We start from the raw sequence: 12,166 nt of genomic DNA on the forward strand, positions 1-12,166 counted from the left end.
GCAATAAGGCAATTGTATCCGAAGGGAGACTGTGGGCAGCATTAGTGTGGTGGTACTGCTGAGTTCAGGATGAGATCACGTTGGCGTGTTTTTTATTTGGGTTATTTCTAGCCGTGTTGTGAACTTAGTTTTCAGGAAGGAAATTCATTTTATCTAAGAGGAGACTGCGGGCAAAAAAACAAAAAAACAGATAATATGACATAATTCAGGGTGACAAAATAGGTGTGTTATTTACTTTTCAGCAAGGGGACAAATTTTATTCAAGAGGAGACTGTGGGCATAAAGAAAACAGAGCACTGTCAAGTGTGATAATACTGCTACTTCCAGGATGAGATCACAGTGTGTTTTTATGTTGATCGTTTCTAGTCATGTTTCCTTTATTTACTTTTTGGGAAGAAAACTCATTTTATCCAAGAGAAGACTGTGGACAGCAAGAAAACAAAGCACATTGAGTGTGATCCTACTGCTTCATCCAGGATGAGATCATAGTCATGTTTTATTTGTGGTCATTTCTACTCTTGTTTTTTTGTATTTACTTCTCAGGAAGGAAGCTCAATTTATCCAAAAGGAGACTGCGGGCAGCAAGACAAAGGAGTGCTGTGGCATGTGATAATAAGACAGATTCCAGGGTGACATAATACAAACGTGCATGTCTATTTTGGCCACTTGTAGCTTCCTTATTTACTTTTCAGTTATGAAACTAATATTATCCAGGAGACTGTGGGTAGCAAGAACTCAGCAAAGTGGAGATTGTGGAGTGTAACACTGAGGCATTCATGATAGGTTAACATGAGTGTTTAAGTTGGTCATTTTTAACCATATTTATTTCTTGATAAGGACATTCATTTTATCCATGAGGAGACTGCGGGCAGCTGCGGATTGTAATAATACTGCAACATCCTGCGTTGTGTTTTGCTATCTTGGAGAGAGATAGGAGAAAGTGGAAAGGAGATAACCAGGTCTCATCTTGTGAGGGGACCTTGTCTCGACTGGCCCTGAAACGCCTCCTGGTGTCATCATCCTCCTCATCATCATCATCATCCTCACGCATGCATGGCATCACATCACGCACGGCTACAAGTTTGAACCTCATCACGGGGGCCAGCTGTCAGGCCCTACGGAGAGCAATGGGGGTGTTATGGGAGCAAATGGGGGTTGGAGGCTACTCGCCAAGTCCTGGTCCCTCTCTTCCTGTTCCGACTGGCCCCTGGTGTAACCCCCCCACCTCCCACCCCTCCATTCCTGCGCTTCAGGTTACACGGCTTCAGGCCCCCTCGCAGTCCCAGGATGCATATCAAATGTAACCTCGCATACACTGACAGCAGTCGCAACCCCATTAGAACAAGGCATTAAAAAAAAAAAAAAAAAAAAAGTTTGGGACATACTGCTCTAAAAGTATCTGAAAGGTGTTCTGTTTGGTTTTTTTAGGGTTGCAGTAGGACTGAGGGGATGCGCCAACTCTCAGGATGTAAAAGTGGGTGCTTTGAGTGTTTTTATAGAGGAAAAACACAACAACTTGTGTTTTTTGGACGTTCTTTTGGACAAACTGGGGAAGAAGAAAAAAAAGAGCAAAATGTACTCTGTGTGCTGCGTGGGTGGCTACTCACTGGCTGCGGTGACGTCAGCGGGCACGCTGGCCAGGGCCCCGACCCTGGTGGTGGCCACGCACTGGTAGCGGCCTAACGTCACGTTGGACAGCGTGGCAATGAACAAGCCCGCGGGCCCCAGCGCCACGCCGAGGTCTCCGTCCATTAGCTGCCGGCCGTTCAGGCGCCAGCTGATGGAGGCGGAAGCGGGCCGGGCGGAGCAGCGCAAGCTCACGCTGCCTCCCAGCTTCTGCACCACGGAATCGGGCTCCTCGGTGAACTCGGGGATTTCGTCTAGATGATGGAGCGGAGGAGGGGATTTGTTAGTTATTCACCATTGGCACGCAATTTCTACACAAATTGCATTCTCTAGTTTCAAGCAAATTGCTGTTGCAGCTGCCAGACGCGTTAACACGCCCTCACTGCCAGTCGGAATATTTTGTCCTTGGCAAGGATTACCCTGCGCCAGGTGTTAGGGGAAAACCCACGTTTTAAAAAAAAAACATATGGGAGACTACACAGTAATCTAAAGATCTACTCACCAGAGACAGAGGCGCTGCTCTGAAGGCAACATAGCAGTACTGCGCCCAGAGCGCACAAGACGGGAGTGCTTCTTTTTCTTATCCATGGAGTCCAGTCGCGTTTTCCAGACATCTTCCATGCAACTCCCCTCTGAAACATACACAAAAATGCAAAGAGTCAATAAATGGCAATGTGGCAAAACTTCACAAAAATAATCACCATGTATTCAAAAATTTACATATCACGTTTGATTAAGATGTCCAGAAACTGAAAGAGTATGCATTAAAGTACTGCATGATGCTGAGTGAACTCGCAAAAAAGTGACATCGCCCCCAACTGGCCTGGCAAGCATATTACACTGTGCTATGTCATTTTTTGCAGGGGGAGTTAATGATGAAAATAATATGCGATTTTGCTCTTATACCGCATGCATACAAAGCAGGCGTCCTTTAGCAAGGCATCCTGAGTGGCAACCGCACAAATGAAGCCTTTTTTTGACCGACTCTACACTCATCAAAGAGACTCCCTCATTCTCAGGCCTGTAACACGACGCCTTCCTGCTCAGGTGTAACTGATACAGGTAGAGGGGTCCAGGACGTGTGGGGGTGAGGGTAAAAAAAAACAAAAAAAACAAGAGGGCGCATTGACAGAGGGTTTAGGGGGTGGGAAGAAGTCAAGCTAACAAATGCAAAGACGGGAAAAAAAAAACAAACACCAACAGACCTAAGGAAGTCAGGGTAACTAACGCTAAGTGAGATTTCAAGCCAACAAACCTCAAGATTTCAAGCTAACCACCAACAAGACACTTAAAGTGGTTAAGGTAACTAATGCAAACAAAAAAACACAAATAGACCATAAAGATGCCAAGAAAATAAATGCTAACAAAAGAGCACCAGCACACCTGAAGAACAAACAAACAAAAATATTAAAATACTAAATACGTCAAGCTAACAAAACCACCAAGAAAACCCAAATCAAGTCAACACACAAAACCACCAAAATACGTTAAGAAGTCAAATTAATTAATGGTAACAAAATCTACCAACACAAATAAGGACGTCAAGGTAACAATTTCACACACACACAAAAAAAGAAAAACTAAAGGAAATTATGCTAATTCATGCTAACTGAGCTTACGCTATGCTAATACAAACAGTCGGCTTATTAATGGTTAATGCAGAGATTGTGCATCTCTTCCCTTCTCTCTCGTTGCTCACTGCCAAGTTTCCTGAATTCTTTCCTGTCAGGTTAAACTAACAACTTCCCGTCAGGATGAGGAGGGTGGTCCCGCGCTTCTCAAACCTCTCTTCCCCCCCCCGGTACTGAACATGCATAATATTCATACTGGACTACGCGTTTGTCCGCTTATCTGTGATTAACGAGGCCGTTGGGACACAAAACACAAAGAGAGGGCGGGGAAGACGAGCGCGGAAAGAGGATGGAAACTCTAAAGTCGAGTTAAAACCAAGAGCTGGCGGAAAAACTGTTGTCAACTAAGGCCAATAGTCTCTCTCACACACACACAGGACCACACACTGTACGCCATTAATAAGAGCAATATTGGATTAGCGACCACCCTCTAACAGGCAAAAAACAACACATGCTGTAATAATCACATCATTTATCCAGCCTGCTTTCACTTTTCTTCACACAAATGTAATTTTTTTCCCCTCCTTGTACGAGCATTTTATAGCAATGATGCTAACTCATTGCTAGCGTTAAATGGCCAAAAGCAACAAACACGACTCACTTTAGGTCTTTGTCATATTAGCAGCTGCCCTAGTTGTAAGGTATCATTTTAGTATTATTTATTTAACCACTGTGGTAAATACAAAAGAATAATGGTAAATATTTATCAAACAATGCGGTCTAAAGCCAACAAGGCAAGCACAATGCTAACGAAGATATCGAAAGACTGAAAGAAGTGAAGCTAAAAACTCTAGACGCTAAAACTAGCAATAAGGGTCACTATGGCAACATTTGATGATTGAGTGATTTTGACGCTTCTTTTAAAGTCAAATGGCAACATATTGCTTCAATTTGTCAAATACCTCACAAACTAACAAAAGAGCTGCTACATGCTAACAAAATGGCCACCAGCCACTCATGTTGTGTTGCTTTAGCTAACGGGAAGCTAATGAGAGGAAAGTTGTCGTTTTTTGTTTTTAAATAAACATACTAATGCTCATATGAATGTGTCACTTGTAATGAATCTTCATTAGCATGCGCAGGTGCACTGCATAATGTCAAATCTCCCCAATATGCAAATATTGACCTGTTGGAATGGCGGGCATGTTGAGCACATAAACAAACCGTAGCATCACACACACACACACACACACACACTACTCTTACATTTACGGGCTCGGGGAGGCCATTTAGTGGCGAGCGCACACGGTAAACAAACAAAGTGCGAGCCAGCCTGAAGGCTTGCGGCTTCTGTGGCCAAAGCCGCGACAGCTGCTCATAAAAAGAAGTGTATATGGGCATCCAGCACCTGTGCCCGCTCCAGGTGGACCGCCAACTTTTTTGCAAACAAAGGACTTTGATTTAGCGGGCACAAAAAACAACAACATGCAATCAGACTCAACTCAACTTTCCATAAAATGTCACCTTTAACACACCGTCGACGAGAAGGGAAGACGGGGCCCGACGCGAGATGGATGGCTGTTAAAAGAGCAGTAATACGTCAGCCGTGCCTAAAAAAAAAAAAAAAAACGCCTCCCCCTGGGCCCCCTCCGAATGTGATTCATTAGTCAGCTGGGCCTGGTGTTTGCTTAGCGGATAGCCTGCCTCCAGATGAAAAGTTGCCCTGACATCTATGTCCAACTTTTTTCCATCCAGAAAAAAAAAAAAAAGTCACACACACACACACACACACACAAGCCTCCTACACAGCAGCATCCAGGCTGATGGAAACCAGAACAGTCACCCCCCCCTCCCCATAGAAATCCATACGTGCCCATGAGCAGCCTTAAAAACTCTTAAGTGAGATTTCATATCTTCCAGCTGTGTGACTGCAAAGCACAACTGGAATAAGACAGCCTCCTGCAAGCAGGGAAAGCGTACAGTCACGGCAATATAGCACATGTGTGCAATTCGATGCAAAAAGCAAGTTAGAATCCGGATGTTCCGTTTAGGACTGGGGTCAGCAACCTTTACTGTCAAAAGAGACGTTTTAAGACAAATAAATAATCTGTCTGGGGCCAGATATATACACATATATATGCAACATCCAATTCATTTTCTTCCACCTTTTGTCTTTTTGGAAAAAAAAATTTTCCTCACCCATTTTTAGATTTTTCTGTCTAAATTTCTGACATTCTTGGCAATTTTATGCACATTATGTTAATTTTCTGCCCCTCTTCTTCCTTTTTTTTGACATTTGATTGCATTTTTTTCTGCGTTTTCAGGATTTCTCTTGTTTTTGGACATTTTATGGTTACTTTTTGGACGTTTTCTTTTCTGACTTTTAAAAATTCAATTCTGACATTTTGGGGCGATTTCAAGGACAATTTACTTTAATTTTCTGCTTTAAAAAAACCCAAAAAACCTTTCATCTACCTTTTGTCTCTTTTTCTGACAACTTAAAAAATTTGGGCTGACATTTTTTTGAATATTTATTTATTTAATAATTAATTAATTTAATGAATATTTTATCTACAAATAAAATAAAAAAATAAACCTCTAAAAATAAAATATTCACTTTCCATTTTTATTCTTTTTTTTTTTTTTTTAAATAAGAGGTCCACAGGGAGCCACAGGAGAGGGACACATGTGGCTCCAGAGCCGCAGGTTGCAGACCCCTGGTTTAGGCTCTATTCTGTGTGAAAGGTACCGGGTCAAAGTTGAGCCACAAATTTGCCAGCTTCTGAGAAAGTATCAGAGTGTAACAGGAGGCAGGATGCTGTCACTGTTTAAGGTCATTCCACAATGCTGGGACGGCAGTAGGAAGTGAAACATTCCCTACTCACCGCCCAGTATTGTTGTTCTTGCGGTCATCTACAGTTGTTGTGTTTCTTTCTTTCCCTCCATCTACCTTCTGTCTCTTTACCCTGTCGCTACATCTCAAATCAACCACCCGAGGCAGACGGTCCGCCGGCAGAGCATTTGTTCTGTTCGAGCTTTCTTCCTTAAAGGGAGTTTTTCCCCTTGACTGCTTAAGATGGTTTTCTTATGTACATAATTGGCACTAAATAAATGGACTTACATGCCTTTTCACTTATAAAAATGTATTCTATGCTTTTTATAGCCTCATATGACCTCGAACCAATGGCAGCCATCCTAGTTGTAACTGTATCTCTCATTATAGTCAAAATGCTTGTCCTGGCTCTTGCCGAGTACAAATTATTCCGCAAAAAGTCATAAATTACGACATTGATGTCATTTTGCGGGAACTCTGCATAAACAGGCTACTATAGTGTGCATACTGTACATGATCTGGTGCTTACATTGACTGTACGACAGACGCAAATGACGATATGGAGCAACAAGTGGCGGCCTTATATGTCCATGGTATTTGTGGTCACATGACAAGACACCCCCCCCCCCCCCCAATGCCCATCCCCTCTGCCCCCCTTCTCATTGTGGTCCCAGCCGGGCGGATAAATTCATTTTGACAACCTTGCTAATTGAACAAAACCAGGCTGGAGCCTCCTCCCGGAGTGCTCACATTCCATCTGCTTTCTGGCATGAAGACGACGAGGAGGAGGTGGAAGGGGGGGGGGGGCGCAAGCGATGATGGAGGGGTGCGCTTGCTCGCAACTCCCCTCTGTTGAATATTTATCACTCGCCTCGCTTCCCCCAACTTTTACGTCGTCGTGCGCCCCTCCCTTACTCTTTCCTCCCCTTTAGATAAACACATGCGGTGTCAAGTGTGAGGAGTGCCGGGGTTTCAACGGGGACCGCTCTGCCTCCGTGGCCCACAATGCATAGCTGCGGCGCGGGAGGCCGGTTGCCCCGGGCGACGCTAACAGGCAGAACGCACCTTAATAGAGTGGAGGGTCATTGTAAAGCAGTGAGCCGGCGCCCGGACAAAGACCCCCGCGGACCCCTGGAGAAAGGGGAGACGTTGCTCTGAAGGGCCCGGGGAAGAGCTGATGGGCCCCGCTCATTGACCAAAGAGGGGGAGGAAGAGGGCGCTCAATGACCAAGTGGTAGTGAGTGGAGGGTTTTATAGATTGATGGGAGGACGGTGACTCCCACGAACAGCGAGGACGTCAACTGGCAGGCGAGGCCATCGTTGAAACAATGTGCCGACATATTTCCACCAAGCTGCTTTGCTGGCCCTCCAGGCCCCGTGCCACGGGTTACAAGGCGGTTGGGGGGGGTTTGTTGGCGAGGGTCTGCGGTCTGCTTAACAAACATCCAAGAAGCCAGTTCAACAAGTCAACATAAACAAGTATAGGGTACGTGTGGGTTATGTTTCCAATTCGGATCGTTTTTGTTAGAAGTCGACGCAGAAGAAAGCTAGCAAACTTTCGCACAACATTGTGGAGCGGTATGCTCTATGCCGCCACCTCGAAAAGCGGGGATGAAATCAACGTGGCAATTTTACACCGAGAGAAGTAGTATCAGAGCCTTGACTATGAAATTCCACAACGCACTATGTTGACAGTGGCACTATGTTGTGGAGCGGTACAACAGTCTCTATCACACAGCTGTAAAAGTCGTCATTTCCCCAGGGCAAGCAGACCCCCATTGATTTTTAGACCTTCAAAAGTCATATCAAAACCGTAAAAAGTGGATACGATGCATCAATGCTGGGACACAACATTGTGGAGGGTTAACACTGCTGTCATCACAATGCCTTTAAAAGTCACTGTGTTTTGTAAAAGGGAGAAATCAACTACTTTTACACCGTAGGAGGTAGAATCAGAACCGTAACCAGTGACTACCGAAAAGATGGGACACAGCGCTGTGGAGGGGTATGCCATTAGCCCCAGCATTTTCCCAGGAGGGGGACAAAGTCAACTTGGTAATTTTAGGTCTAAAAGGTGTAGTAGCAGAGGCCTAAAGAGGGAATTCGGCAATGTCAGTAACAACGTTGTGGAGCAGTTTGCCATTAGCCCCGTGCACACTGCCAGTCAAAGTCATCACGTTCCCAGGGAGGCAAAGTCAGCACGGTTTCATGTCTTCAAAGGTCGTATCAACGTTTTAACTAGGGAATTCTACAAAGTCATGGCACAACCTTGTGGTGGGTTATGCCATCAATCCATATCATCCTGCCCGTAAAAGGCGCAGTTTTCCTGGTATTTTTCCACAAACATGAGAGATGAAGCTTCAGGTGTAGCATCAAGGCTGAAACCGAGGTGGGACTGCGCTTGTGTGAAAAGATCCACAAGGGTGGGAAGTCAAGAGAAAATTCCCAGGCAACAGATTGAGAAAGACTGGTTCTCACATGCCATTAAATTCCATACAAAAACCCATCCAAGCATTGCTAACGAGATCCCCCCCTCCTTAATACCCCCCAAACCATCTTTCAAGCTAATAATGAGCTGTACGCCGGTCCAAATCCGCATATCGGTCCCTGCGAACCGACACTAACGAGCTACACGGCGTCTTGGGGGGATTAACGAGGGCGATCTGGACAGAATTGAAAGCTGGCTGGCTGGATGTGGGGCGGGCGTTCAAATCAATTAGGCGGCGTCGCCCAATTTGCATGATTTAGATAACCAAGCCGAATTAACCGCGGCGGGCTAATTACGGCTTACGCACACACTCGCGGACGCATTCCTGCACTTGGCGTGAGATGCTGGCGGGATGCGGCAGGACCATGGGAACAGGACGCAATTTTTTTTTTTTTAAGGGGGTAGAACAAGACATTTGCGTATTAGCCAATCAGGTGTGAGAGGGGGGTACTGTTAAGAATCAACCATGGGAAAATAGCAACTACCTTGCTAGAGCTTACAAAAATCTTTGATATCATTTAAGTTGAGAAAAAACATCCCACTTTTTAGATCAAATAAACTTAATCACACCATTTACAAAGAAAGACAAGTCATTACTAGCTTTAGCCTAGCAAGCAATCAAGGGTCTAAACGCTACTGAGAAAAGTAAATAAAACCAAATGTTACCCTGATTCTTTAGTTTTAACAGAATTTAACAGGGGGGGGGGGGAGAAACAATGCTTCAATGTTTATGCTTATCAAATTAACTAACAATGAATAAATAAGCGGGTAAACCAGTCTTAGCAAGCTTTAGTAGCTAAAAGCTCTAAACAGAAAAACTGTAGAAAGTACATTTTTAGTTTTAAATGTAATTTAGTCTGGACAAAATAACACATTCCTATTTAAAAGAAGCCGGCCTCTTATAAGGAGAAACAAGTCGCTAACATTAGCTGAGACGCATCTAAACGCACAAGTGGTTCTGCGAAAGCTAGCTAAGCTATAGGTTTTTTTTTCTCTATTTAGTTACTTTTACTATAATTCAATAAAGGAACAATGATACATATCTGCTATAAAACAGACTAAGAAAAAAGAAACGTGACTGCTTTGTGACGTAAACAAGTGTTCGCTAGCTTTAGCTGAAACAAGCTAACTAAATTATACCAAATAGTGACTTTCAATGTTATTCAATCAAGGCAATAATTCAACTTTCAACTACTGTTTCAAATTAACTATTTGAGCACAAATGTGAGTTTTACATCACTTTGATGAGAGTTAGCCAGACAACAAATACAGTATATACTGTGATGAAAAAAGATAACTAACATAAATTTTCAAGGAACCGTGAGAGGGAATGCGAGTGTTGTGGAAAGTCGTTGATACTTATTTAGCACCTGAACACACACTCTGGCGAGAAAGCAAAATAAATATATATATATGTACTTTTCATGTTATTTAATGAAGGAAAATTATCTCTCTATTCTGTTACGAAATCAACTATTTAAGGGGAAAAACATCTGTGAAAAGAAGTGCGAGTTGTGGCCAGTTGCTGCTAGCTTAGCATCTGAACTTACAAACGTGATGAAATCTGAATAAAACAAATTTTTGCTTAGTCTTCACGTCATTTAATGAATGGAAAAAATGAAAACAACTCTCCATTTTTGTTATAAAATCATCCACGTGAGGGAAAAAAAGAAAAAAAGAAAGAGTGTTGTGGCAAGTCGTTACTAGCTTCCAGCATCCAAAAAGGCACACAGTGAGAAAGCTAACTTTAATAGCCGCAAATTTCGAAGCGCTCGTCACACACATGCACTTACATATTTCGCACGGCCACAAGTATGCTCCAGCGGCCCGTTTTCTCTGCCCGCGCATACGCGAGCAATCACACAGTCCCATTACATGGTAAAAGTATACTCACACAGACGCACAAATATGCAAACCTCAGGATATTTCTCGGTTTATACCAATACACAACGCGTAAAAACAGATGCCACTTATATCCTCGATGGTGGGGTGGGCAACGTATGGCCCGCGGGCCACTTACAGCGAGCAAATAATTTAAATAGATCAAATATGCAGGGTCCTAAATAAAAGTGTTAGTGCCACTTAATTAGGTACACACAGATTTAAAAAAATAAATAAATAAATAAAAACTCTACTTGTGTGTTCCTGCATTGTAGATATTTGAGAAAGAAAGGAAAGGGGGGGGGGGCTTTTTAGACTGAATGGAACCAATTATAAATCAAGAGCAATTTCTGCCTATTATTGAGCAGGGACCCAGGGAGGGATCCGAGGCCCGGCTTGGCAACGCTCTGCGGCAAGAAGGGGAGGGGCTCGGGGAAGGTTGGGGGAGAGGCCTCAAATGTGATATGAAAAACAGACATTGTGGAACTTGAGATAAGGACCTGGCTGGAAAGTCACAAGACTCGTATACAGGAAAACCAGAAAGACGCGGAGGCGGGAAACTGAAGTGACAGTTTCCTGAGAGGAGAACCAGCTGGACCAGGATTCTGGAGGAAGTTAGTCCCCCCCCCCCCCCCCTTCTTCCTATTTTCAAGCACGGTCGCCATTTGTCCTGTCACTCACAACCCTGGTTGTGTTTTTATACAAGGTAGAAGGGGTGGAAGAACTGAGAAGGCTCCTGCAGAACGTAATGATGAGCTGATGATTTGAAACACCTGGGTTGGAGGCAGGAGACACCGAAGCGGCTCTCTAGGACCGAACTTGCCTACCCCTGGATCTATATCTATCCATCCGTCTCTGAGAAATGGCAGCTATGATGAGCTAAGATTCAAAGCTACTTTCAAGGGCACTTTCCTGATAAAAGTATATTGACAAAAGCCAAAAAGGTAAGCAGAGCTGCAGTGTTAGCACAGACTAGCGTCAGACAATGAAAATGTAGCATTGGTTTGTTGTGCGCTCAAGTTAGCAGCTGGCTGATAACCGGCTAACTGTTAGCCGGTTTGCATATTGAATATGTAGCATATTGTGGCCATAGAAGCTTGTTATGCTTTTATTTTGCTAGTGTAGGTTCAATAAAGCAACATCGGAAAAATCTCAAGAAAAAAAACAAAACAAGCAGTTAGAACGAATTTGTGGAGCTTGCTGAGCTGAAGTCTCGCTCACACGGTTGACGCTGGCCGGCTGACACGAGAGCACAGTGGAAAATTCCAGCTCTTGATAACCCTGAGGGGCGGGCGGGCGGACAAGCATTCATCTGCCCGGCGATTTATCGGCCCGGGTCAGGCGCTGCCAGCCTACATGTGATTATCGGTTAACGTCCTTGGAACGGCGCCAGGGATTTCTCAAGGCGGGAAAGTTGATATGCCGGCATTTTTTAACACAATAATTCATCCAGACGACGAGGTTAAACAAATGTGTGTGAATGAGCTATTAGCGCGTCGCTAACAACACCCTGTAATCTCTGTCCAAACATCTACTTTACACACACACACTATTTGTCTACACACACACACACACTCACCCTCCTATTGGAGTGGATCAGTGAGCAAACAAGCACTTAAGACTTCACAATGTGTGTGTTTGTAAGTGTGTGTGAGAGGGCTAAGTTCATTAGCGGAGGGGTTCGCAAACATTTCGGGTCCAAGGACCCTTTTACAGAGGAGAATTTTTTCCCCTCCATTTAAAAAAATAAATAAATAAAATATTTTG

At 43.9% G+C, this 12,166-nt stretch overlaps 1 protein-coding gene across 2 annotated transcripts in view; it reads right to left on the bottom strand.

The window, feature by feature from the left end:
* boc (BOC cell adhesion associated, oncogene regulated) overlaps positions 1-12,166 on the bottom strand; it is a 51,170-nt gene that overhangs the window by 14,020 nt on the left and 24,984 nt on the right. For both annotated transcript variants that reach the window (XM_077554814.1, XM_077554813.1), the window contains 2 exons: positions 2,129-2,258; positions 1,608-1,880 (listed from right to left, as the gene is read on the bottom strand). In XM_077554814.1, coding sequence (XP_077410940.1) covers positions 1,608-1,880; positions 2,129-2,240 — 385 coding nt within the window. In that variant the 5' untranslated portion in view covers positions 2,241-2,258. The remainder of the gene's footprint in view (positions 1-1,607; positions 1,881-2,128; positions 2,259-12,166) is intronic.

The sequence above is a fragment of the Vanacampus margaritifer genome, chromosome 20 (genome assembly GCF_051991255.1).
Source record: "Vanacampus margaritifer isolate UIUO_Vmar chromosome 20, RoL_Vmar_1.0, whole genome shotgun sequence".
Taxonomy (NCBI): Eukaryota; Metazoa; Chordata; class Actinopteri; order Syngnathiformes; family Syngnathidae; genus Vanacampus; species Vanacampus margaritifer.